At 41.9% G+C, this 27,769-nt stretch overlaps 3 protein-coding genes across 6 annotated transcripts in view; 2 read left to right on the forward strand and 1 right to left on the reverse strand.

The window, feature by feature from the left end:
• Positions 1 to 14,691, forward strand: part of ninl (ninein-like) — a 31,982-nt gene extending 17,291 nt beyond the window's left edge. For 3 of the 4 annotated variants that reach the window (XM_062059392.1, XM_062059393.1, XM_062059394.1), the window contains 16 exons: positions 4,351 to 4,448; positions 6,198 to 6,278; positions 6,344 to 6,471; positions 7,109 to 7,246; positions 7,430 to 8,239; positions 8,472 to 8,576; positions 8,639 to 8,708; positions 8,778 to 8,945; positions 11,051 to 11,146; positions 11,220 to 11,306; positions 11,384 to 11,530; positions 11,609 to 11,677; positions 11,760 to 11,846; positions 11,917 to 12,087; positions 12,180 to 12,293; positions 14,369 to 14,691. In XM_062059392.1, coding sequence (XP_061915376.1) covers positions 4,351 to 4,448; positions 6,198 to 6,278; positions 6,344 to 6,471; positions 7,109 to 7,246; positions 7,430 to 8,239; positions 8,472 to 8,576; positions 8,639 to 8,708; positions 8,778 to 8,945; positions 11,051 to 11,146; positions 11,220 to 11,306; positions 11,384 to 11,530; positions 11,609 to 11,677; positions 11,760 to 11,846; positions 11,917 to 12,087; positions 12,180 to 12,293; positions 14,369 to 14,560 — 2,561 coding nt within the window. In that variant the 3' untranslated portion in view covers positions 14,561 to 14,691. The remainder of the gene's footprint in view (positions 1 to 4,350; positions 4,449 to 6,197; positions 6,279 to 6,343; positions 6,472 to 7,108; positions 7,247 to 7,429; positions 8,240 to 8,471; positions 8,577 to 8,638; positions 8,709 to 8,777; positions 8,946 to 11,050; positions 11,147 to 11,219; positions 11,307 to 11,383; positions 11,531 to 11,608; positions 11,678 to 11,759; positions 11,847 to 11,916; positions 12,088 to 12,179; positions 12,294 to 14,368) is intronic. The other variant, XM_062059395.1, reaches the window with a different exon arrangement.
• A 68-nt stretch (positions 14,692 to 14,759) lies between these two features.
• Positions 14,760 to 17,288, reverse strand: gins1 (GINS complex subunit 1 (Psf1 homolog)). The gene is made up of 7 exons (XM_062059396.1): positions 17,116 to 17,288; positions 15,617 to 15,681; positions 15,448 to 15,546; positions 15,296 to 15,386; positions 15,120 to 15,236; positions 14,963 to 15,037; positions 14,760 to 14,893 (listed from the first exon to the last, which is right to left on the reverse strand). Exons 1-7 carry the CDS (start codon positions 17,188 to 17,190, stop codon positions 14,825 to 14,827), a joined length of 591 nt encoding a protein of 196 aa, XP_061915380.1. The 5' UTR covers positions 17,191 to 17,288; the 3' UTR covers positions 14,760 to 14,824.
• Positions 17,289 to 21,560: 4,272 nt separating this feature from the next.
• The window catches only part of abhd12 (abhydrolase domain containing 12, lysophospholipase), a 10,847-nt gene continuing 4,638 nt past the window's right edge, over positions 21,561 to 27,769 (forward strand). Inside the window, exons 1-8 of the mRNA XM_062059397.1 lie at positions 21,561 to 21,906; positions 22,285 to 22,406; positions 22,471 to 22,576; positions 26,695 to 26,814; positions 26,903 to 26,933; positions 27,019 to 27,064; positions 27,266 to 27,395; positions 27,486 to 27,523. Of these exons, the coding sequence (XP_061915381.1) occupies positions 21,776 to 21,906; positions 22,285 to 22,406; positions 22,471 to 22,576; positions 26,695 to 26,814; positions 26,903 to 26,933; positions 27,019 to 27,064; positions 27,266 to 27,395; positions 27,486 to 27,523 (724 nt within the window). The 5' untranslated portion in view covers positions 21,561 to 21,775. The remainder of the gene's footprint in view (positions 21,907 to 22,284; positions 22,407 to 22,470; positions 22,577 to 26,694; positions 26,815 to 26,902; positions 26,934 to 27,018; positions 27,065 to 27,265; positions 27,396 to 27,485; positions 27,524 to 27,769) is intronic.

Raw genomic sequence — 27,769 nt, forward strand, 5'->3', positions numbered from 1 at the left:
AGCTGAGCCGGAAGGCAAAGCTCTCAATTTACCGGTCAATCTACGTTCCCATCCTCACCTATGGTCATGAGCTTTGGGTTATGACCGAAAGGACAAGATCACGGGTACAAGCGGCCGAAATTAGTTTCCTCCGCCGGGTGGCGGGGCTCTCCCTTAGAGATAGGGTGAGAAGCTCTGCCATCCGGGGGGAGCTCAAAGTAAAGCCGCTGCTCCTCCACATCGAGAGGAGCCAGATGAGGTGGTTCGGGCATCTGGTCAGGATGCCACCCGAACGCCTCCCTAGGGAGGTGTTTAGGGCATGCCCGACCGGTAGGAGGCCACGGGGAAGACAGAGGACACGTTGGGAAGACTATGTCTCCCGGCTGGCCTGGGAACGCCTCAGGATCCCCCGAGAAGAGCTGGACGAAGTGGCTCGGGAGAGGGAAGTCTGGGCTTCCCTGCTTAGGCTGCTGCCCCCGCAACCCGACCTCGGATAAGCGGAAGAAGATGGATGGATGGATGGATATGATTTGATAGTGATAGTGTATATAACCCCCATTTTTTGTATATATTGTTTTTCAAATCACCTGACATGTATACTGTGTATATGTACATAATTTATCCATTTTGTAACGTAATTTTTTTACATACATGTTACAGGTTATATATCTTTTATTATTGAATGTATCAAATGTGATGAATATTTAATGGACCACAATGGAAACAAGGCTTTTTGTGCCATCCATTTGCCTTTTTAAAGCATTACATGGATTAAATTCTTTAAGATGTCAATAAAGTTCTCAATCAATCAATCAAAAAAAAATTAGGTGTAGAGAATTGTTCATAAATCAGGCTGTGTTCCGCAATGTCCAACAGTCAGAAAGTCGTCCTCTCTGTAAATGATGAATTCATGAGGGTCAGGTGATTCTTTTTGGTCCATTTCAGCTGTAAATAACAATATATAAAGAATAAATGTCAGTGTTTATCTGTAAATAACAATATGTAAAGAATAAATGTCAGTGTTTATCTGTAAATAACAATACACAAAGAATAAATGTCAGTGTTTATCTGTAAATAACAATATATAAAGAATAAATGTCAGTGTTTATCTGTAAATAACATTATATAAAGAATACATTTTCAGTGTTTATCCGTAAATATTATATAAATAATAAATATCAGTGTTCATCTGTAAATATTTAAATAATAAATGTCAGTGTTTATCTTACACTAACACAAACAAATCTGCTTTAGCGTTAGCTTGTTAGCATTAGCAGTCTGTTCACTCAGGTTGAGGCTAGTAACATCACAAATGGAGTGTCACTGACTACTTTTAAAATATGTAATAAAATGGTTAATATTCGATGTCACTTAAAATCAAGGCATGGTGAAGATATTTAGTCACGTCAACAGATATTTCGTATATGGTACAGATTCACCCGAAGAGCTTGGCGAGTCTGCCATTATAGTCTTTTCCTCTATCCTCTTGTTGTGGGGCTTTCATCCTCTGCTGTTGCCATTTTTAATATAAAGTAGCATACGGTTCTAACTTATATCGGTCAGTAGACTCGCTATGGAAGCGCTAAAAACTACCGGAATAAGAGCGCCCACAAAAACGGCGTGTCCTGAAGAAACGGTCAGAAAGCGGCTTAAAGACGGCCTGTAAAACATCTACGCAACATTTTGAGCAAAGAAGCACAATTACATGTTCTGTAGACCACAAGGGAGTATTTTACACGTAGAAAAAAACATAATTTAAATATTTTTCTGTACATGTACACATGGTACGTCAACATTTCAAAAAAGTTACTCATGTACTTATTTCAATAAAACCACTTGACACACATATTTGGGTTAACCCTTGTGTGGTGTTCGGGTCTGTGGGACCTGTTTTCGATTTTTATTAAAAGAAAAATGATACAATTAATTAATTTTTCAAACTGAGACTCACTGGCTTTGGCTCATTTTCTGTGAAGAACATATATCAGAATACATATTTAATGAACACACACCATACACCCCCCCTACATATTTCTATTACATATAAGATGTCCGGGGTCCACTGGACCCAGGGCTAATAGAAGTGTGGAAATTGATGTTCTGTGTACCCCACACACACACACACACACACACACACACACACACACACACACACACACACACACACACACACACACACACACACACACACACAGCAGGCCTAGACAGGAGGAGGACAGAGTGTAGGTACACAGAATATCAGAGGGTCAAATGTGCGACAAAATGAGCGCAGACAGTGTTGACAAACAATGTTGCAACCTTGTGTGGGAACCGCAGGTGCATAAACACAAAAGAAGAATCCCTGTGGGATGCAGAAACTGGCAGAGAAATTTCCATGCAACGTTCATATTGTTGTTACTCAGCCAGTGTTTGTGGGTCTTAGACTTAGACTTACTTTTTATTGTCGTTCAAATGTGAACTTTACAGTACAGATAAGAACGAAATTTCGTTGCATTTGCTGGTTGTAGTGCAGGATAAAAAAGCAATAAGGTGCAGATATAAATAAAAAGATTACTGTAAAGATACAAATATTGCACTTTTGCATATGCATCTACGTTTATGGATGTATGTTATATTGTCTTTCCAGCGAGTTCATCCATTTTTGGGGGGAATTGAGGGGATTATTATGATGCGTTCAAGAGTCTTACGGCCTGAGGGAAGAAGCTGTTACAGAAGCTGGAGGTTCTGCTACGGAGGCTGCGGACCTCTTTCTAGAGTCCAGCAGTGAAAACAGTCTTTGGTGGGGGTGGGAGGAGTCTCTGCAGATTTTCTGAGCTCTGGTCAGGTAGCGGCTTTTTGCGATCTCCTGGATAGGAGGAAGAGGAGTCCTGATGATCTTTTCCGCCATCCTCACCACTCTCTGGAGAGACTTCCAGTCTGAGGCACTGCAGGCTCCAGTCCAGACAGAGATGCTGTTGGTCAGTAGGCTCTCTATAGTGCCTCTGTAGAATGTGGTGAGAATGGGGGGAGGGAGCTGTGCTCTTTTCATCCTACGCAAAAAGTGCATGCGCTGCTGAGCTCTCTTTACAAGAGCTCCGGTGTGTAGGGACCAGGTCATATTGTCAGTTATCTGCACCCCCAGGAACTTGGTGCTGCTTACTATCTCCACCGCTGTGCCGTTGATGAAGAGTGGAGCATGGCTGGACTGGTGCTTCCTGAAGTCGACAATGATCTCCTTGGTCTTGTCGACGTTCAGGACCAGGTTGTTGGTTCTGCACCAGTCAACCAGATGTTTCACCTCCTCCCTGTAGTCCATGTCGTTGTTGTCACGGATGAGGCCCACTACTGTTGTGTCGTCCGCATACTTCACAATGTGGTTAGTAGTGGACCTGGCGCAGCAGTCATGGGTCATCAACGTGAACAGCAGCGGACTCAGGACGCAGCCCTGGGGGGAGCCGGTGCTCAGGGAGATGGCACTGGAGGTGTTGTTGCCCACTCTCACAGATTGGGGTCTGTCTGTGAGGAAGTCAAGCAGCTAGTTGCATAGGGGGGTACTGAATCCAAGGGGGGCCAGTTTGCTCACCAAGTGCTGCGGGATGATGGTGTTGAATGCCGAGTTGAAGTCCAGAAACAACATCCGCACGTGTTTGTCCTTTCCTTCAAGATGTGGAGTGCAGAGGAGATGGCGTCCTCTGTGGAGCGGTTAGGACGATAAGCAAACTGGTATGGGTCGAGTGTGGGGGGAAGTCTGGAGACAATGTATTCCTTTACCAGCCTCTCGAAGCACTTCATTACAGATGTTTTTTGGGATAAGTCAGTATTTTAACATAAAAGTGTTTGATTGTGAGGATTAAAAGCCACAAAATGCAACGGGTCCACCAGACCCACAAACACTGGCTGAGTAACAACAATATGAACACCACACAAGGGTTAAACCACGTCCAAATTTACGTTGGAAAAAAAAAGTGTATATATATATATATATATATATATATATATATATATATATAAATCGATATTCAGTCAAACTATTATGGGTTTTGGTCCATATGGCCCAGATCTCCACTCGGCTAGCTTAGTATAGGGATGGGTGTTTAATTGAGGGTAATTGTGCTTATATGCACGAGTGCACATGTGTACCTTGTTTGAGTGTTAATTAATACAACTTAGATATTTTATATTGCTCTTAAATGTTTTCTGTGCTACTATCCCCCCCCCCCCCCCCCCCATTTAGTAGCACCGATGCTCCTAGTGAAAATGCAAAGAGTACCAACGTGTGGTACGAATATAACACTCAATAAAACCAACAGAATGGAATCGTCAACATAAGTTAATCTTTTTATCCTCAATGACCAAACATTTTTATGGTCTGCCCGTTTTCTTGATTGACAGCGATGGCCGTCAGCATTCAGACCGAACTTGCTGTGGAACAACTGAAGCACAAACACAACCAGGAACTGCAACAACTCAACATCCAGCTGGAGACACAGGTACCAAAATACTGCTATTAGTAATACTACTAGAACTACTACTACAACTCTGCATAAAAATTATGCAATCAGCAGACTTGGAGGAAGTTCATTCAGTTGTTTAATTTTGTAGAAAAACAAGCAGATAACTGAAGTGGCACAAAACTATATTCATTTCAAAATAGCAACTTTCTGGCTTTACAAAACATGAGAAATCAAGAAAATAAAATTGTGGTAGTTAAGTCGGTAACAGTTTTATTTTTGGATCAAGCAGAGTGAACAAACGAAGGAATCACTTAATTCTGAGGAAAAAATGATAGATCTGTGAAAAACGGACAAAAAAAACTAACACACCAAGTACTTTGTTGCACCACCTCTGGCTTTTATTACAGCTTGCAGCCTCTGAGGCATGGTTTTAACCAGATTGGCAACATACCTGTGGTGGTGGGGGCGGGGCCAATTACATCATAGTTCACTTAATCTGCCATGGTGCATATATATACTTTTAAAAGGCTATAAAAATGTTATACACATTAAAAAAAAACAAATCTAATTAGTATTAAAATATACTTTTCTAATATCGTTTTGCTCTATTTTTCATTGGTGCTGCTTGTTGTACAATGTACATTGCTGAGAGTTTCTAGGGACTTCTCCAATCCTTTTAATGACTTTATCTTCACTAAAAACAACTAGCAACAAATCCAGCATCTTTCTTTGGCGTTATTATTTTAGAAATACTTTATTTCACAGGGGTAAATTTGGGTGTTATCGTTGCTCTTCATCCAATACAGTAATAAATAAGCGATTGCAATAAAGTTAAAGTTAAGTTAAAGTACCATTGATTGTCACACACACACTAGGTGTGGTGAAATTTGTCCTCTGCATTTGACCCATCCCCTTGTTCACCCCCTGGGAGGTGAGGGGAGCAGTGGGCAGCAGCGGTGACGCGCCCGGGAATCATTTTTGGTGATTTAACCCCCAATTCCAACCCTTGATGCTGAGTGCCAAGCAGGGAGGTGATGGGTGCCATCTTTATAGTCTTTGGTATGACTCGGCCGGGGTTTGAACTCACAACCTACCGATCTCAGGGTGGACACTCTAACCACTAGGCCACTGAGTAGGTAGGTTGTGAGTTCAAACCCCGGCCGAGTCATACCAAAGACTATAAAAATGGGACCCATTACCTCCCTGCTGGTTGGAATTGGGGGTTAAATCACCGAAAATGATTCCCCGGCACGGCACCGCTGCTGCTCACTGCTCCCCTCACCTCCCAGGGGGTGAACAAGGGGATGGGTCAAATGCACAGGACAAATTTCACCACACCTAAACAAAACCAACAAACAAAAGTACCAAATAGGACTACTATAATAGCATATGTACAAGATAAACAATGTTTACATGATAGATTGAAGATATTTCACAGTTAATGACCAGTTTGCAGACAGATTGTACAGTTTAATAGACTAGTATTCAAGTGTGTGACTCTTGAAGGGATGCGTTGTAGAGTTTGATGGCCACAGGCATTTTTAAGGTGTAGCGGCTTTTATTTTGCCATGGCGTATACCCTGCTCTTCATAAATCTTGCTCCAACTTTCTCCGATTGCTGTTGTCGGAACAGTTTTACAGGTTGGAGTCTTGTTACTAGAACTACTACTGTTATTACTACAACTATGCAAACTACTACTACAACATCTACTGTTACCAGAACTACTACTTTTACTACCACCACTTCTTGACAGGATGATTTACCCTGCTGCTCCTCTTCCTCAGGTCAACTACTACGAGCGCACTCTGGACAGGATGAGGCAGAGCATGGAGGTCGAACGCAAAGACATCGCTCAGGCCTTCAAGGTAAACTCCACGCTCGCACGCCGCCTGCCGGGGCTGTCAGATGACAGGGTCATGTGACGTTTCAGCTGGAGATTGACGAGCTGGAGGTGCAGAAGACGCACGCGGAGCAGCAGGTCCGGCAACTGAAGGAAGCGCTGGACAATATGCAGAAGCAGATCCAACATGGAGGATGGTCTTCTGAGCAGGAGCGCAGGTGAGCAAGAGTAACTGTCATCATCATCGTCTGTGTGCTGTTTTTGATTTTTTTTCCTATTCCATAAAGAAATATCCAAAGAAAGCTAAAGTCCTAACTAAGTATTTATTTGAGATCCCAAATAACATCAGTTTACAGAAGAGAAAGTTTTACGCTGCTACAGAAAGAAAGAAAGAAAAAGAAAGAGAGACAAAGAACTTTCAGATCTTATATTGCTTTTATGAAAAAGAGAGGAGGGGTTGGTTCGAAGTGTCTCGTCCTGGGGAGGGGGAAAGGAAGAATGACAAAAACATATTTTATCTGATTGCAAAAACCTGAATGAGATCCATTTGGAGAGTAACCTTTTGACCAAAAGACAAAAACAATACAAATAAGTGATCTCCCAACAGCACAACAACCTTTATCTAATGCTCTGAGAAGGTGTGGGGGCTAGAGGAGTCTCCACCGGACTCCAGGAATGCATCAGGGCCATAAAAGTGTCTTAGCGTTAACAAAACCCAGGCACAGCAGTTAAGGCGAATAAATACTGCACAAACACTGAGACTAAAACTGTGGTCTGGACCAGAGATTACTAAAATATTAATTGTGCCATACCGGTGTCGCGTACGATCAGGAAGTGACTCACTTTCATTCCCAGGATGCAACGGGAACGAGCCGACTCGGAGCAGAACTTTGCCAGAGAGATCGGAAACTTGGTCCAGAAGCTGAGTGCTGAGAAGGACCAGCTCGAGGCGGACCTAAAGCTGATGATGAACCAGGAAGTGTTGCGGGTCAGGTGAGCGATGACCTTCTGATGCTGACCTTGTTCCACGGTTATGAGTTGCATAAATTAGTTACTAGTCACATGACTCTTACGTGAATGTTCAGTAAAGAGCAGAAGTTTCCTTATGTCGAGAAGACATGTTTTTAGCGTTAAGTGGTCAAAGGTCATGCATAACAAGTATGGCGTTGCAAGCAGGGAGGAGGCGGAGCTTCAGTTCTCTCACATGCAGCTGCATCACGCCGAGGGTCAGCGCCAGCAGGACCAGGTGAGCCCAGAAGAACATCTCCTGAGGGAGCAGCTCCGCAGTCTTCAGGAGGAAGTGCAGACCTGCAGGCTGCAGCTCAGCCAATCAGAGGACAGTGTGGCCGAGTTCAAAGGTCGCTGCAGTCAGTTAGAGGAGGAGCTCCAGACTTGTGGCCAGAGGTGCCGAGAGCTGGAGGAGAACATCTCCCTCCTGGAGGCTGGGGATCTTCAGGCAGCTTCAGTTGTCCCCCAGCAGGAGGTCACGAACGTCCAGCCGGACCAAGACCTGAAGACCATGGAGGTGGACACTCTGAAGCAGGAGCAGACCCGAGTCCTGCAGCTCCAGGACGCCGTGGTCCGCTTGAGCCTGGAGAAGCAGAGCTACAGCCGCATGGCCGAGCAGCTGTCTACTCAGATAGTAGAGATGGAGGAGGACATGTCCGCCCTGCAAGACCACATGAAAAGTCTGGCTTCCAGGGTCCAGTCCGACCAAAGTGCGGACCGGCAAAGCGATCTCGACCCCAGCACCAGTGAGGCCAGTCGGACCATAGAGCAGCTGAAAGAGCAACTGGAGTCCAAGAACGGGGAGCTGGTCCTGGTCCGAGGCCAGACCCTGCAGCTGCAGCTGGACGTGATGGACTCCCAGAACAAGCTGAGTACGGCCGAGGTCGCCTTTGAGCAGGAGAAGCAGAAGATGAGGGAGCAGCTGATGGAGATGGAGAACTTCGTCCTGGTTCTGGAGCAGGCCAATGACCCAGCAAGGTTTGTGGAGCATGAGACCGGCTCCAAGAACCACGTCTAACCGCCGCCGAAACGCTCCAATGACTAACCGCCACGGTCACGTGATCGCGCAGATAGAAGCCGCTGATGGACCGACTCTAACGCCTCGTCACTAACCCAATGACCACGCATGGCCGCCATCTTGTTTGCCGCCATCTAGAACTGTGCGCACGCGCGCGTCGCCTCATTGACGTGTGCGTGTGCGTGTCGGCAGGACACAGCTGGAAGAAGTCCGCTCGGATAACGCCGCCCTGCGCGAGCGGCTGAGCCTCCTGCAGCAGGAAGTGAACAACATGGAGGACGACGTCGCCAGCAAGAGGTGAGCGAGACTTTCACCGCGACCTCTGACCCCTTCGACCTTGACACTTGTGTCGTCGCCAGGACCAAGATGGAGGAGATGGAGCGCACACGCGAAAGGGGCAGGAAGGAGGAGGAGCGGCTGCACCGGGAGGTGAGAACATCGCCGCTCGTGCTCCACGCTGGCACGTCTCTGACCTTTTGACCTCTGCAATGGCGGCAGAACTCGGGCTATCGAGAGGAAGTTTTGAGTCTGAGCGGCAGGAACTTGCAGCTGAGCAACGACAACGGCGAGCTGAGCGAGCGGCTTCGTGGCGAGCAGGAGTTGCTCCGGGCCCTGCAGGAGCGCCTGGCCGCCGTCTCCAAGCAACAGGAAGAGGGCGGAGCCACGGTGAGAAGAATAATAATTTCAAAATAAAAGCCTTAGGCGCAACCAGAGCTTTATATACAGAGTATGGCCAACTCGGTTGGTAGCAAACATGGCGCCCTGTGGTCACATGAGAAGCTTTTGACTTGGGATGTCCGATAATATCAGACTGCCGATATTATCGGCCGATAAATGCTTTAAAATGTAATATCGGAAATTATCGGTATCGGTTTCAAAAAGTAAAATTTATGACTTTTTAAAACGCCGCTGTGTACACGGACGTAGGGAGAACTACCGAGCGCCAAAAATCCTTAAAGGCACTGCCTTTGCGTGCCGGCCCAGTCACATATTATCTACGGCTTTTCACACGCACAAGTGAATGCAAGGCATACTTGGTCAACAGCCATACAGGTCACACTGAGGGTAGCCATATAAACAACTTTAACACTGTTACAATTTTGCATCATAATTATCCCCTCAACTCCCCCCAAAATGGACTAACTCGCTGGAATATAAAGACAATATAACATACATCCATAAATGTGGATGCATATGAAAATGTGCAATATATTTATCTGTACAGTAAATGATAAATGATAAATGGGTTATACTTGTATAGCGCTTTTTTACCTTCAAGGTACTCAAAGCGCTTTGACAGTATTTCCACATTCACCCATTCACACACACATTCACACACTGATGGCGGGAGCTGCCATGCAAGGCGCTAACCAGCACCCATCAGGAGCAAGGGTGAAGTGTCTTGCCCAAGGACACAACGGACGTGACTAGGATGGTAGAAGGTGGGGATTGAACCCCAGTAACCAGCAACCCTCCGATTGCTGGCACAGCCACTCTACCAACTTCGCCACGCCTATTTATTTATTTATATATGCACCTTATTGCTTTTTTGTCCTGCACTACCATGAGCTAATGTAACAAAATTTCGTTCTTGTCTGAACTGTAAAGTTCAAATTTGAATGACAATAGAAAGGAAGTCTAAAAAAAAATTTAAAAATATGCGCCACACTGTGAACCCACACCAAACAAGAATGACAAACACATTTCGGGAGAACATCTGCACCGTAACACAACATAAACACAACAGAACCAATACCCAGGACGCCTTGCAGCACTAACACCCCCGCTACCTCCTAGCCCCCCCGCCCACCTCAACCTCCCCATGCTCTCTCAGGGAGAGCATGTCCCAAACTCCAAGCTGCTGTTTTGAGGCATGTTTAAAAAAAATATGCACTTTGCGACTTCAATAATAAACATGGCAGTGCCATTGTGACGGTCTCGTGCCGTCATGCGGGTTTGCAGGACCACCAAGGAAGGACATTCTGGTGAGCAGGTGTAGACTTCTTTATTTTTCAATAAGAAACCTCAGTGTCGGTCGCTTTTCAGCTCCGCTTCTCTGCTCGCTCTTCGGCTCGCTCCTCCGCTCCAACTGCGCGCGTCGTCGTCTTCCGTGTGCTCTGTCTCTTTCGCTCTGCCTCCGCCTCTCTCTGGCTCCTTCTCCTATCTCTGTCTCTCTCCCTCACGTCCGCGGCTGCCGCCCTCAAACAGTTTGAAAGGATAATTAAATTGTGCCCAGCTGCGTGATCCACGCACCTTTATAATGATTGTGGCGTCGCTCCCGGCGCGCCCCGCTTCGCTGCTCGCTTGCCGTCCACACCTCCTGGTGGCCTTCTTGGAGCGGGCTCCGGTGTGCCCTGCCTCGCTGTTGGACTGCCGGCCACGCCTCCCCACTGCCATGTTGGCATTTTTTTCCATAACTTGAGTTGATTTATTTTGGAAAACCTTGTTACATTGTTTAATGCATCCAGCAGGGTATCACAACAAAATTATGCATAATAATGTGTTAATTCCACAACTGTATACTGTATATCGTATCGGTTGATATCGGAATCTGTAATTAAGAGTTGGACAATATCGGATATCGGCAAAAAATCCATTATCGGACATCTCTACTTTTGACCAATCATTTAGGAGATCTTCTGGTCAAAATCCCATCACCTGGCCACAGGGCGCCATATTTGCTACCAACCGAGTTGGCCATATTCTCTCTGTAAACTGCTCTGGGCGCGACGCATGAGGAACGTTTGATTCAGCACTTCCTCTTCTCTCAGCTGCGGCGGGTGCAAGAAGAGGCGGAGCAGCAGGCGGCGGCGTGGAGGCAGGAGAGAAGGCAGCTGGAGGAGGAGCTTAGCTCCTGTAGGCAAAAGGTGGGCGGGGCCTCCGTGATGACATCATGCGGTAACACGGAACAATTAGCCATCTTTGTGTTTGGGTTCTCAGCTGCGTCAGTTGGAGGCGGAGCTTAGCGTGGTGGCACACAAGCAGCAGAAGACGGAGGCGGAGCTTAGCGCTGCGGCGGAGATGATGGTGAGAAGACGTCATGTGCGCGCATGTTAATGTGCGCGCATGTTAATGTGCGCGCTAAATGTCTCCTTCCTGTTAAGGTGGAGAAGCTCCAGCAGGAGGCGCTATCAATGCGGGGAGAGGGCGAGCGTCTTCGCGCTCAGCTCCACGCCGTCACCCAGGAGAACCTCGACCACGCCCGGGAAATCGCCGCCCTGCAGAGGAAGCTGCGAGATGCTCAAAAGAAGGTGGGAAGTGTGCTGTGATTGGTTGTTGCCGTCCAGGAAGTAGACTCTCACAATCGTCTCTGTGATGGTGGCGAGCAGACCGAGGAGGCGGAGGCCGGCGCCAGGGAGCTGATGATGGCGGAGGAGGAGACGCGGCAGCAGCAGCAGGTGGCCTACTGTGACGGGGGAGGGGTGTAATTAAAGGGGGTCTGTCGTTTGTTAACGAGCACCTCTTTGTGTCTTTGATTAGACAGTGCAGCGGCTGATCCAGGACCAGCACAGCCTGAAGAGCCAACTGAAGGAGGCGGAGCTGGCGAAGACGCAGGCTGAGGGCCAGGTGAGGTCATGTCTTCATCATTCTCATCATCATGGTCACATGGTCCAAAGCTCGCCTGGGTTCCGCGCAGGCGGACGCCGCGCTTAGTCTGGTGCAGCAGCGGCAGGAGGGGGCGGGGCACAGGGAGCGGGCGGAGCAGCTGCTGGCTCGGCTGCAGGAGGAGCAGAGGCGGAGTCGTCGGCTGGAGGAGGAGCTTCGGCTTCAAGCAGAGCACAGCTCCGCCCACGTTGGCCTGCAGCAGGTGACTAGCGTAGCAACATTGCAACAGACCTCGTTTACCTTCGTGAGCGAGAGGGCGGCGTGAACATGGCCGCCTATGCGTGTTGCGTTCAGGAGCAGTACGAGAAGGCGGCGGCGGCCCTGCAGCGCAGGACGGAGGAGCTGGAGAGCAAGCTGAAGGGCGTACGTGCGGTCCTGCAGGAGAAGGTCCAGCAGCTTAAAGAGCAGGTCAGTCTTCTAGTACACACTTGTCAAACTCATTCGTTCTTATCTGTACTGTAAAGTTCAAATTTGAATGACAATAAAAAGGAAGTCTAAAAACAAATTAAAAAATATGCGCCACACTGTGAACCCACACCAAACAAGAATGACAAACACATTTCGGGAGAACATCCGCATTTATTGTGGCCTGCCACGTCATTGAAAGTGGCCTGCTATGTTATTCAATGTGATCCACCACTTCATTTAAAGTGACCCGATGTCATTCAATGTGGTCCACCACTTCATTTGATGTGGCCCGCCCACCTCATTTAATGTGGTGCACCACATCATTTAAATTAGCTCGCTGTCATTCAATGTGGTCCGCTATGCCTTTTTGAAGTGGCCCCTCACGTCATTTAAAGTGGTCCGCCACATTAATCGATATGGTCGGCCATATCATTTAAGTTGGCCCGCAATGTCATTCAATGTGGTCCGCTATGTCATTCAATGAGGTGCACCACATCATTTAATGTGGCCCGCTATGTCATTTAAAGTGGTCCCTCACATCATTTAACGTGGCCCACTGTCATTCAATGTGGTCCGCTACATTAATCTATATGGTCAGCCAAATCATTCAATCTGGCTCGCAATATCATTCAATGTGGTCCGCCACATCATTTAAAATGGCCTGCTATGTCATTCAACGTGGTCCACCACATCATTTAAAATTGGCCTGCTATGTTATTCACTGTGGTCCACCACATCCTTTAAATTGGCCTGCTATATCATTCAATGAGGTGCACCACATTTAAATTGGCTCGCTGTCATTCAATGTGGTCCGCTATGCCTTTTTGAAGTGGCCCCTCACGTCATTTAAATTGGTTCACTGTCATTCAATGTGGTCCGCCACATTAATCGATATGGTCGGCCAAATCATTTAATTTGGCCCGCAATATCATTCAATGTGGCCCGCCACATCATTTAAAGTGGCCCGCCACATCATTTAAAGTGGTCCGCTATGTCATTCAATGAGGTGCACCACATCATTTAATGTGGCCCGCTATGTCATTTAAAGTGGTCCCTCACATCATTTAAAGTGGCCCGCCAACATTAATCTACATGGTCAGCCAAATCATTCAATCTGGCTCGCAATATCATTCAATGTGGTCCGCCACGTCACTTAAATTGGCCCGCTATGTCATTCACTGTGGTCCACATCATTTAAAGTGGCCTGCAAATGTCATTCAATGAGGTGCACCACATTTAAATTGGCTCCCTGTCATTCACTGTGGTCCACTATGCCTTTTTGAAGTGGTCCCTCACATCATTTAAATTGGTCCACTGTCATTCAATGTGGTACGCCACATTAATCGATATGGTCGGCCAAATCATTTAATTTGGCCCACAATATCATTCAATGTGGCCCACTGTCATTCAATGTGGTCCGCCACATCATTTAAAGTGGCCCGCTATGTCATTCAATGTGGCCCGCCACATCATTTAAAGTGGCCCGCTATGTCATTCAATGTGGTCCGCCACATCATTTAAAGTGGCCCGCTATGTCATTCAATGTGGTCCGCTATGTCATTCAATGAGGTGCACCACATCATTTAAAATGGCCCGCTATGTCATTTAAAGTGGTCTCTCACATCATTTAAATTGGCCCACTGTCATTCAATGTGGTCTGCCACATCATTTAAAGTGGCCCACTATGTCATTTAAATTGGCCCGCTATGTCATTCAATGAGGTGCACCATATCATTTAATGTGGCCCAGTCATTCAATGTGGCCTGCTATGTCATTCAATTAGGTGCACCATATCATTTAAGGTGGACCACTGTCATTCAATGTGGTCTGCCACATTAATCTATATGGTCAGCCAAATCATTTAAACTTGCTCGCAATATCATTCAATGTGGTGCGCCACATCATTTAAAGTGGCCCACCATATTCAAAGTGGCCCGCTATGTCATTCAATGTGGTCCGCCATACAATGTGGCCACAATAATTGCGAGGTGGCCCTCAATAAAAAGGAGTTTGACACCCTTGTTCTAGCCAGTTCTCTCGGCAGCGCGTCTGACACGTGGTGCTCTGGTCCACAGATGGCCAAGAACGTCAAGTCCAGCGTGATGTTGAAGGACCTGTACGTGGAAAACTCGCAGCTCATGAAGACGCTGCAGGCCACCGAGCAGCGTCAGAAGAACGCAGAGAAGAAGAACTTCCAGCTGGAGGAGAAGGTCGGCGCCCTCAACAATCTGCTGAGGGAGATCGTGCCAGCGTCCCTCGCCACGTAGCCCCGAGGAACCCGCCATCGTCAAACAGTGTTATGATAGTCAGAGTGATGCCTCCTGGCGCTCCAACCAGCTTTGCTGCTCACCTTCACACCAAAATGTATTATGAAGCCACATTAAATTATGTTTTTAACGGATGCTGTCTGACTTTGCTAGTGTTATCTGGCTGCACCGCGGTTGTCATGGTAACGGGAAACAAAGCTGTTAGTGCACAAACATTTATTCACATCAGTTTAAAAAAAAAAAAAAAAGAAAGCGTGAGAGTCTTCAGGACATGACGTGCTCCAGGACGCCTTGTCGAATCAGGTGCTCGCATTTCCACCGTGGCAGGAAGTGCTGTGGACAGAATAGAGCGGCGTGACTTTGTGATGGAGAAGCCAAGCGTGGCGTGGAAGAAGAGCTGACCTGACTGTTCTTCTTGAGGAGGATTACGGTCCCGTCATCGATCTCAAGCTCGCCATGATCCATCAGACATCTCACCTGCACGGAGTCCAAGTAGGTCAGATCAATCCTGGTGAATATTGGCAGCGTCATCTCACGGAGAACCACGTGCACGCTTCACCTCGATGTAAAGACTCTTCGGCGGCTTCATGTCCTGAGTGATGTCCAGCCCGCCGCCGCCCCCGAGAGAGCGCATGAACGACGCCAGAGACTTCTTGTAGCACGCGAACCACTGAAGCTGCACACAGCCCGCACAAATGTGAGAAACGGTGGTGGACATTCACATGTTGCACGCACCTCCTCTGCGTTCATGTGGAAGCGCACGCTGGCGGGGAGCACGCTGCCGTATTCCCAGCGCAGAGCCCGGATCCTCAACAGGCGGTCGTACCTGAGGAGAAAAGGCGTCAGGTGACAGAGAAGAACGCGTGTCGTGTGTGTGTGTGGTTTACAGGTAGGCGGCGACGCAGCGTTGGTTCCGCAGCAGGCAGCAGTGACGCAGTCTGATGGAGGGGATCAAATCTGCTCGCTGGTCGCTTTTGGTCTCGTTACTGGAAGACAAAACAGCTGATCCATCACAGATTCCATCGTTGGCGCCGTGTCGAAGTGTGCGGGACGTACACGTCGCCTTGGTTTTGGTCGTACAAGGACTCAATCTCCTGCAGCACCTGGCGCACACCATCATCCTGCACAAGATCATTTCCTTTTTTCTTCTTCTCCACACAACCATCAAATGTTTTCTTGCGAACAGTCAATACTACAATGTAATATAAAACATTGTTTATGTATTTGCTGAATTGTGAAAGTAATACGTAGGTCTAATGGAACAAAATTAAATCTTTAAATATTTACTTGTGTTAATTTTTTTTAATTAAATACATAAATTATTAAATGAGCCTATGTATTTAATGTAAGTTAAATAATTATTCATTTAATTGTATATTTTATCCATGATTCAGTAAGTTTACAGATAATAGTCACACCATGAAATAATTGGAAACAATTTAATTGTGAAATAATCAAACCAATAATTAAATTATTATATAAATAATGGAACGTTTAGGTTCAATAAATAATGAAACATTGAATAATACATTTATGTACCTAATTCCAATTAAAATTACTTGGCACAGCAGTAATTACAGCTTTATTGTAGCATATATTTCATTATTTAGTGAGTTCACAGATAAAAAATTGTCACAAAAGTTCATGAAATACTTTGAAAAATCATTAAATTGTGAAATAATTAAACCAATAATAAATGATTATATAATTGTACATTCACATTAAATTATTGGCATTAAATAACACACTTATGTATTTAATTCAAATTATAAATGCTTGACACAGCAGCATTTAAAGATGTATTGTCCCATATGTTTCGTTATTCACGATTTATTGAACTATTTCATGATTTAGTGAGTTTACAGATCAAATATTGCCACACAAGTTCAAGAAATACTTGGAAAAATCCTTAAATTGTGAAATAATTACACCAATAATTAAATGATTATATAATTAATTGTACATTTACATTAAATTATTGGCATTAAATAACACACTTATGTATTTAATTCCAATTATAAATGCTTGACAGCAGTAATTAAATATTTATTGTCCCATATGTTTCATTATTCACGATTTAGTGAGTTTACAGATTTTTTTTAAAAATCATGAAGTGTTGATGAAATATTTCATGAAGTACTTGGAAAAATCATTAAATTGTAAAACTATCAAACCGATAATTAAATGCTTATGTTAATTATATTATAGAGTTAATTGAATGTGTACGTTAAATACATCAATGACACATTAAATAAGACATTGGAGTGTTTAATTCCAATTATAATTACTTGTCAGCATCAAGGGTTGGAATTGGGGGTTAAATCACCAAAAAATGATTCCCGGGCGCGGCCACCGCTGCTGCTCACTGCTCCCCTCACCTCCCAGGGGGTGATCAAGGGTGATGGGTCAAATGCAGAGAATAATTTCGCCACACCTAGTGTGTGTGTGACAATCATTGGCACTTTTACTTTAACGATTATATATTTATTGTCCCATTTTGACCCTCCGTAATAATTATGCACACGTGAAAGTGTGTGAAATTATTTGTAACTCACATTAAAGGCAGGAAGTTGTCCGTCATTCATCCGCTTGAGTTCTCGAATCAACTCGACGGCTTTCTCACAAAACATCCCAAACAAACAAAGGAATCAACAAAAGGTCCAAAAAAGTGAGAACTGCTCAACTCAGCAGCACAATAAAAACACTTGCTTTTGGCGCCAAAGGCGAGTTCCTGTGTTGTGGTCACGTGACGTTAAGGCGCCCGATTTGATAGGACGCTCATTCTGTTGCACTCACGTGATAGTACGGCGATGTCTTTAGGACAAACTTAATTTCCTCCATTTAAAAAGACGCAGTCTTCCAACAATCAAAACATTAGTTCACAACCTTCGAGACGAAGTCTATGTTTTAATTCAAAGTGATAAAATTGTGAACACTCGACAAACGTTCTTTGAAAAGCTTTGACTGTTTAGTTTGTCGCCGCTTTAAAGCAGCAATGGCCGCGGAGCTAACAATGTGACAGCAGGACGTTTGTTTTGAAGCCAGGGGTCGTTGCCGTGGCAACCAACGACTACGCAACTGGAAAATTGCGACAAAATAAGTTTTTAAAAAAAACCAACATTCGTAGCGAAGGAATGAATGCACAACTTTATATGCAGTGAAGCTGAGCCTGGTAGACTAAATATTAGTATAAGATAACATTGCAAAGCATCGCACTGCAAAAAGTCAGTGTTCAAAAACAAGAAAAAAAATACAAAATTTAGTGGTATTATGTTTGAACTAAGCAAAATTATCTGCCAATAGAACAAGAAGATTCGGCTTGTCAAGACTACCTTAAAATAAGTATATTCTCACTAGATGCCCGGTAATATTGGCCTGCCGATATTATCGACCGATAAATGCGTTAAAATGTAATATCGGAAATTATCGGTATCGGTTTTATTTATTATCTGTATCGTTTTGTTTTTGTTTTGTTTTTTTTGTTTTTAATTAAATCAACATAAAAACACAAGATGCACTTACAATTAGTGCACAAACCCAAACAACCTTCCTCCCCCATTTACACTCATTCACACTCATTCAAACAAAAAGGTTGTTTCTTTCTGTTATTAATATTCTGGTTCCTACATTATATATCAATATATATCATTACAGTCTGCAAAGGATACAGTCCGTAAGCACACATGATTGTGCGTGCTGCTGGTCCACTAATAGTACTAACCTTTAACAGTTAATTTTACTAATTTTCATTAACTACTAGTTTCTATGTAACTGTTTCTATATTGTTTTACTTTCTTTTGTATTCAAGAAAACGTTTGTAAATTATTTATCTTATTTTTTTATTTTTTTAAAGTACCTTATCTTCACCATACCTGGTTGTTCAAATTAGGCATAATAATGTGTTAATTCCACGACTGTATATATCGGTATCGGTTGATATCGGTATCGGTAATTAAAGAGTTGGACAATATCGGAATATCGGATATTGGCAAAAAGCCATTATCGGACATCCCTAATTCTCACTAATAACAAGTGCACTTTTCTTGGTAGAAAAAAAAAATTAGACCTTTTTTGCTCAATATGTTGAAAAATATTCTTAAATGAAGTATATGCTAGTGCCATTATCTTCAGCATCATGATTTTTTTTTTCATGCTTGAAGTAAGAAATTATTACTTTAAAAAAGTAGTTTTATACTTGTGAGTGTTGATGACACAGCTTAGCATCAGTTGATATTCTAGTTTCAAGCATGTTTTACTCAATATAGGTCATAACATCTCAGCAACAAGCTGTAATATCTTACTGAGATCATGCAGGACCAAAACCCTTAAAACAAGTAAAACACTCTAACATAAAATCTGCTTAGTGAGAAGAATTATCTTATCAGACAGAAAATAAGCAAATATCACCCTTGTTTGAGATATTTAATCTTACTTAGATTTCAGTTTTTGCAGTGCGTACGCACATCATAAACAAGAGTGTTATTGTTTTTAAACTGCCAGTTCATGTGTTGTAATGTTTAACTGTGGGGCAGTTTACACTAGAACGTGATAAAATAGAAGTCACTGATGAAAAATAAAAATAAATAAATAATTAAATTAAATCAAGCAGCTGTCACATATACCGTAATATTGTACATGCAATTGTTATATATTGTATATATGATATCGACATAATATAATATAATATATCAGTATATATAATATACTGTACATATATTATGTAAATATTACGTATATATGTTATATTTTATATCGCTATATTTAGTCTATTTATACCTGCATTGTCCTTTCCATCCTTACACTTTCCATCATTGTAACTGAGCTACAGTGTGGAACAATTTCCCTTGTGGATCATTAAAGTTTGTCTAAGGCTCAGTCTAAAAAGTAATGTGTTTCATGATGCTGCATTTCCTGTTTTCTTTCAAATGTTATCCCTTGCTCTGTTTTTTCTTTCTCTACACTGAATACTGTTTGGAAACTGTAGAGACTATAATTTGTAATACATATTTGGAAATATTTACGTGTTTATTTTCATGTACAATTCAAATGTAGATTCTCACATTCCAATAAGTGATTACATCATCATAAGACATTGTTGGTGTAAGTTGCAATTGCATATGTTTCATTTCACAAAATAAATGCACAACAATTCGTTTTTTGCTCCGAAGTCATTTTTAATGATTTCCTTTTTATTGGTGCCATCACTCAATTATTAAACACAAGTCAAACACTTTGGAAACCTGTGCAATCACATAATCTTGCTTTCAACATTGTATTGTATATTTACAATCATATAATCTTGCTTTCAACACTTTATTTCATAATTGCAATCATATTTTACAAGATGTGCCATTTTCAAACATATTGAAAGTCAAAGTGTGGCTTCAGATCAATTTTAAATCCAGACACAAGATCTAGTCTTTAACACATCAACGCAGTACCAATATTTAACAGAAGAAGAAATTATCCATTTTATGAGCAACATAGAGCATTTTTTCCTTTACAGTGTTACACTTTTTAGCACATGAGAAAATAATTACAGAAAATGTTTGATCTCATAATCATGAATTTGTTATCTCCCAATTTAACTTTCTAATCCCATAATTATGACCTAACTCATAATTTCGACTGGAAATGATAACTTTTTATATGAGTATTTCAACTTTATCTCATAAATAGGGCTTTTGTAGCGTTTATTATTATCCTCCCACTCTGATCACATTTTTGAGGCACTTAACATGCACGAAAACTTTTCACAGTTTTGCAAGCATTTTTGGTGAAAAATTCGATATTGTTGGTGCCCCAAACACTAAATTGACTCAATTTGAAAAAATTAGCCCACGTATAGTCACAAAAATTGCTGGAGACATATGTAATGACAGAAGTCACACAAAAGTCTCAATAACACATATAGGAAAACAAACAGGAAGTCATCCAGCTTGGTTTTTGTTGGCCATTTGTAGGCCAAAAACAGTAAGCATTTATACATATACACACACACGAACACTATATATATATATATATATATATATATATATATATATATATATATATATATATATATATATATATATATATATATATATATATATATATATATATATATATATATATATATATATATATATACACACACACACACACACACACACACACACACACATATATATATATATAATATATACCATATTTAGTGCGCAATATGTATTCCATCCATCCATTTCTACTGCTTGTCTCTCTTAGGTGCTGGAGCCTATCCCAGCTGCACTCTGTTTATTACAAATTTTGAGTTTTTCCATTATGTTTTACTTTTGTTACTGTATATGTAAAAACCTGCACTGCAACCATATAATTTTCCCATTGTGGGAAGAATAAAAGTCTAACTGTCATAATTATGACTTATATCTTATAAGACTTACCTCATAATTAAGACTTTTTATTTCGTAATCATGGCTTTTATCTCATAATTTCGACTTTGTCACATAATATTGACTTTTTATCTCGTTTTGTGACTTTCTTATCTCATAATATCGACTCTTTTTATCACACAATAATTTTTTTCCCCCTCATAATTAAAACTTTTTATTTCGTAATTATGACTTTTATCTCATAAGACTTTTTATCTCAGAATTTCGACTTTATCACATATTCATGACTTTTTATCTCGTGTTTATTTATGACTTTTTTTATCTCGTGTGTATGACTTTTTATCTCGTGTGTATGGCTTTCTTATCTCATAATATCGACTTTCTTATCACAGAGTCATGATTTTATCTCATGTTTATGACTTTCTTATCACATAATCATGACATTTTATCTTATAATTATGACTTACCATTGGGGTGTTCTGTTAGTGGCGGAAACAGCTTTTATTCGTAATTATTTAGCTGGTAAAAAACGTGTTTGTTTGGTTGGTTTTAATTGTTTGACGTTTAAATAAACGAGGTGCTCCTGAAGGCGTCGTTAACCGGATAAATAGCGTTGCAGTTGTTCCTACGCGCCCTTGGGACAGTGGATGCAGCACGGCGTGGTCACGCGGTGGTAAATCCGGGCTGTGATTGGCTGCTGCTCAGACGTTGGCTGCGGTCCTCAGCGGGGACTCGGCCGCACGCTCCCCGGCTTTAATGACTCTCCGTCAGCCGGCGTCGACAGGTCCACGGCGCCCGCCCACCGGCTGCTTTCCGCTTTAAGGCGTTTCACAGCGGCCCTTCAGCAATGCGGAAGCGGGACACGTCGTCGACCGTTGAAGAGGAGCCCCAGGAGCCCGCAGAGGACGCCAAGGCGGATGTGAGGCAGGCCGGTGGGTTGGGCCCTGCTCAGCAGCTCGACATGAAGCCTTTCAGGAGGTCAGACATTTCCTTTCCATCACGTCAGCTTTTCTACTCCTTTGTTCATAAAGCCGCAATCAGCTGAATGTGTTCGTACGAGCGGCAAGTGGACCTGGCTGGACCAGTGCCAACTTTCTGGTTTGACTGGTTTGTGCTGGTTGACTTGCTGCAACCGAACTCTGTTGTGTCCTTACGTCACTTCCTGTTCCATCAAGTCCTCTGCTAGTCTAATCTCTTCTATTCTGGTCACTGAGCTCCTGATTACAAATAAAACTTCCTGTGTCATCTCTGACCCCCATGTGGCCTTCCTCATGTGATGGTCGCCGCCGCTTCACCTTTGACCCCCCACTCTGGGTTCCGGAATGTTCCGTCATGTTCTCGTCTCTGCCGCGTCAGGTTGGGCGTGATGTCGAAGATGAGGAGGGTGGCATCGTGGCTGCTGGTGGTCTACGTCTGCATCCCCTTCATCGTCAAGCTGTGTCCCTCAATCCAGGCCAAACTCATCTTCCTCAACTTTGGTGAGTCACATGACCGCCGCCAGTCTTGTCGTGGCGATCAATGCGTGACCTTTGAACCCCTCAGTTAAGATTCCCTTCTTCGTCGACCTCAATCGACCTGCGGACGTGGGACTCAATCACACGCACAACTTCTACTTGGAGCCTGAAGAAGGACTCAAGATTGGAGTGTGGTTAGTCCTCATGTCTCACATTTATTACAACACATATGGTACATATATACACACACACACACACACATTATATATATACGCTTCTAGAAGACATCAAGTATTATATGTGTGATAGTGGTAGATGATGGGGTACTACTGTAACTGTGGCATTTGCTGCACACCCACTTTGTAAATAAGGGAAAGGCAAAAAAAATATTATACTTATTAGATGCTGATTATTATTATAATAATCATCTGACTAACACACGCACAGTGACACACAAACCCTAATGTTCCTCTATATCTATCTCTATCTATCTCTCTCTATCTAGATAGATAGATATAGAGGAACATTAGGGTTTGTGTGTCACTGTGCGTGTGTTAGTCAGATGATTATTATAATAATAATCAGCATCTAATAAGTATAAATAACATTTGCTTTTCCCTTATTTACAAAGTGGGTGTGCAGCGAATGCCACAGTTACAGTACCCCATCATCTACCACTATCACACATACAATACCTGATGTCTTCTAGAAGTGTGTGTGTGTGTATATATATATATATATATATATATATATATATATATATATATATATATATATATATATATATATATATATATATATATGTAATTTACATTACATTACATCTGGACATTTAGTATACTAAATAATACTTCCACACTTTAAATATGATACTAAATAATACATCTACACTTTAAATATGATACTAAATAATACATCCACACTTTAAATATAATACTAAATAATACATGTAAACATTAAATATGATACTAAATAAAACATCCACACTTTAAATATGATTCTAAATAAAACACCCAAAAATTAAATATGGTACTAAATAATACATCCACACTTTAAATATGATACTAAATAAAACATGTAAACATTAAATAGGATGCTAAATAATACATCTAAAAATTAAATATGATACTAAATAAAACATCTACACTTTAAATATGGTACTAAATAATACATCCACACTTTAAATATGATACTAAATAAAACATGTAAACATTAAATAGGATGCTAAATAATACATCTAAAAATTAAATATGATACTAAATAAAACATCTACACTTTAAATATGGTACTAAATAATACATCCACACTTTAAATATGATTCTAAATAAAACATCCAAACATTAAATATGATACTAAATAATACATTCGAACATTAAATATTATACTAAATAATACATCTACACTTTAAATATGATACTAAATAATACATCTACACATTAAATATGATACTAAATAATACATCTACACATTAAATAAGATACTAAATAATACATGTAAACATTAAATATGGTACTAAATAATACATCCACACTTAAAATTTGATACTAAATCATACATCTACACTTTAAATATGATACTAAATAATACATGTAAACAATAAATATGGTACTAAATAATACATCCACACTTAAAATATGATACTAAATAATACATGTAAACACTAAATATGATACTAAATAATACATGTAAACATTAAATAAGATACTAAATAATACATGTAAACATTAAATATGATACTAAATAATACATCCACACTTAAAATATGATACTAAATAATCAAGCAATCAATGAATGTTTATTTATATAGCCCTAAATCACAAGTGTCTCAAAGGGCTGTACAAGCCACAACGACATCCTCGGTACAGAGCCCACATATGGGCAAGGAAAACTCACCCCAGTGGGACGTCAATGTGAATGACTATGAGAAACCTTGGAGAGGACCGGATATGTGGGTAACTCCCCCCCTCTAGGGGAGACCGAAAGCAATGGATGTCGAGTGGGTCTGACATAATATTGTGAAAGTCCAGTCCACAGGGGATCCAACACATCAGCGAAAGTCCAGTCCATAGTGGGGCCAGCAGGAACCATCCCGAGCGGAGACGGGTCAGCAGCGTAGAGATGTCCCCAACCAATGCACAGGCTAGCGGTCCACCCCGGGTCCCGACTCTGGACAACCAGCACTTCATCCGTGGCCACCGGACCTGTGCAACTCCCCCTCCATAAGGGAGAGAGGAGCAGAGGAGAAAAGAAAAGAAAAGAAAAGAAACGGCAGATCAACTGGTCTAAAAAGGGAGTCTATTTAAAGGCTAGAGTATACAAATGAGTTTTAAGATGGGACTTAAATGCTTCTACTGAGGTAGCATCTCTAACTTTTACCGGGAGGGCATTCCATAGTATTGGAGCCCGAATAGAAAACGCTCTATAGCCCGCAGACTTTTTTTGGGCTCTGGGAATCACTAATAAGCCGGAGTTCTTTGAACGCAGATTTCCTGTCGGGACATATGGTACAATACAATCAGCAAGATAGGCAGGAGCTTGACCGTGTAGTATTTTATACGTAAGTAGTAAAACCTTAAAGTCGCATCTTAAGTGCACAGGAAGCCAGTGCAGGTGAGCCAGTATAGGCGTAATATGATCAAACTTTCTTGTTTTTGTCAAAAGTCTAGCAGCCGCATTTTGTACCAACTGTAATCTTTTAATGCTAGACATAGGGAGGCCCGAAAATAAAACGTTACAGTAATCGAGACGAGATGTAACGAACGCATGGATAATGATCTCAGCGTCGCTTGTGGACAAAATGGAACGAATTTTAGCGATATTACGGAGATGAAAGAAGGTCGTTTTAGTAACACTCTTATTAATGTGTGACTCAAACGAGAGAGTAATACATCTGAACATTAAATATGATACTAAATAATACATGTAAACATTAAATATGTTGCTAAATAATACATCTAAACATTAAATATGATACTAAATAATACATGTAAACATTAAATATGTTGCTAAATAATACATCTAAACATTAAATATGATACTAAATAATACATCCATCCATTTTCTACCGCTTGTTCCGTTCGGGGTCGCCTGGGGGCTGGAGCCTTGCTCAGCTGCTTTGGGTGGAAGGTGGGTTACACCCTGGACAAGTCGCCACCTCATCACAAAGCCAACACAGAGACAGACAACATTCACACTCACATTCACACACTAGGGCCAATTTAGTGTTGCCAATCAACCTATCCACAGGTGCATGTCTTTGGAGGTGGGAGGAAGCCGGAGTACCCGGAGGGAACCCACGCAGTCACGGGGAGAACATGCAAACTCCACATGTAAACATTAAATATGATACTAGATAATACATCCAAACATTAAATATGATACTAAATACATCTAAACACTAGATATGATACTAAATAATACATCTACACATTAAATATGATACCAAATAATACATCTACACATTAAATATGATACTAAATAATACATCCAAACATTAAATATTAAATAATACATCTAAACATTAAATATGATACCAAATAATAGATCCAAAATTAAATAAGATACTAAATAATACATGTAAACCTTAAATATGATACAAAATAATACACCCACATATTAAACATGATACTAAATAATACAGCTAAACATTAAATATGATACCAAATAATAGATCCAAAATTAAATAAGATACTAAATAATACATGTAAACCTTAAATATGATACAAAATAATACATCCAAATATTAAACATGATACTAAATAATACAGCTAAACATTAAATATGATACTAAATAATAGTGGCCCTGCGATGAGGTGGCGACTTGTCCAGGGTGTAACCCGCCTTCCGCCCGATTGCAGCTGAGATAGGCTCCAGCGACCCCAAAAGGGACAAGCGGTAGAAAATGGGTGGATGGACTAAATAATAGATCCAAAATTAAATATGATACTAAATAATACATGTAAACATTATATATGATAGTAAATAATACATGTAAACATTAAATATGATACTAAATAATACATGTAAACATTAAATATGACACTAAATAATACATGTAAACATTAAATATGATAATTAATAAATCTAAACATTAAATAGGATACTAAATAATAAAGTACATCTGTACATTTGACAGTCAATGAAAAATGTTATAATTGTATTTATGTAAACATTAAAAATCAATAAAATGTGTATTAAGTAATGATGAAATAAAAATACATACAATAAGTATATTTTCTAATATTTATGTACTATTTCAGTTTGAAATGTATTTATTCTTAAATCGTTGTCGAGTATGTGATTTGTGTGTCAGGCACACTGTTCCCGCTGAGATGTGGCGAGACGCTGAGGACAAACCGGGAGAGTGGTTTGACTCCACGCTAAGCTCCGCCCACCCAGCCATCCTCTATCTCCATGGAAACGCAGGGACCAGGTGACCCGCTCTTACACACATGCCAACAAATGTTGGCCATCTTGTTTTCAGTTGTGCTCCTGTTTGACTTCTTTCTCTGTGTGTGTAGAGGAGGCGACCACAGAGTTGAACTGTACAAGGTAACACCTGACCTTTCACCTCCGCACAATAGTGTTGACCAGTAGAGGGCAGTCTACCTGAATGACGTCGCCTGCCTTCTTTCAGGTCCTCAGTTCGTTAGGATACCACGTGGTGACGTTTGATTACCGGGGTGAGAGACACGCTTATCACCGCGTTTAGACCTTCTTACTGACGTGTGTGTGTGTGTGTGTGTGTGTGTGTGTGTGTGTGTGTGTGTGTGTGTGTGTGTGTGTGTGTGTGTGTGTGTGTGTGTGTGTGTGTGTGTGTGTGTGTGTGTGTGTGTGTGTGTGTGTGTGTGTGTGTGTGTGTGTGTGTGTGCGTGTGCGCGCAGGCTGGGGGGATTCTGACGGGTCCCCTTCAGAGTCGGGGATGACATCAGACGCTCTGTTCATGTACGATTGGCTGAAAGACAGGCGGGGCAAAAGGCCACTGTACATCTGGGGACACTCGCTGGGGACGGGGTAACCAGCGCACTTGAACGCAACACGCTGTCTGTAGCCCCGCCCTCCCCCTTGTTTACATGTGACATCTTTGTTTTTGTTTTCTTCCAGGGTTGCCACCAACCTGGTTAGACATCTGTGTGACAGAGGTAAAGTGCGATACCACTGATATTCTTTCCGATTTGATACCGAGTAAATTTCATGCTGGTATCTGCGATACCGATACTTTGTGCAAATATAGCTAGCATGTTAGCTACATTTTAAACAGTTGTGTGTTTTCAATTAACATGTCTATCTAAAAAAAAAAAACAGTAAAAATGTAAGAAAAAGAGCAAAAATGGGAATGTATTGAGAAACAGCTCAACTTTTTAAACTAATAGTTAATAATATACTTA

The sequence above is a fragment of the Entelurus aequoreus genome, linkage group LG09 (genome assembly GCF_033978785.1).
Source record: "Entelurus aequoreus isolate RoL-2023_Sb linkage group LG09, RoL_Eaeq_v1.1, whole genome shotgun sequence".
NCBI classification, from domain to species: Eukaryota; Metazoa; Chordata; class Actinopteri; order Syngnathiformes; family Syngnathidae; genus Entelurus; species Entelurus aequoreus.

Coding starts and splice junctions, on each gene's coding strand:
- gins1 (XM_062059396.1), bottom strand. CDS start 17,190: ATGTTTTGTGAGAAAGCCGTCGAGTTGATTCGAGAACTCAAGCGGATG. Junction 15,387..15,447: donor CGCTGCGTCGCCGCCTACCT/GTAAACCACACA, acceptor TTTTCTCCTCAG/GTACGACCGCCTGTTGAGGA. Junction 15,038..15,119: donor CGAAGAGTCTTTACATCGAG/GTGAAGCGTGCA, acceptor GACTCCGTGCAG/GTGAGATGTCTGATGGATCA.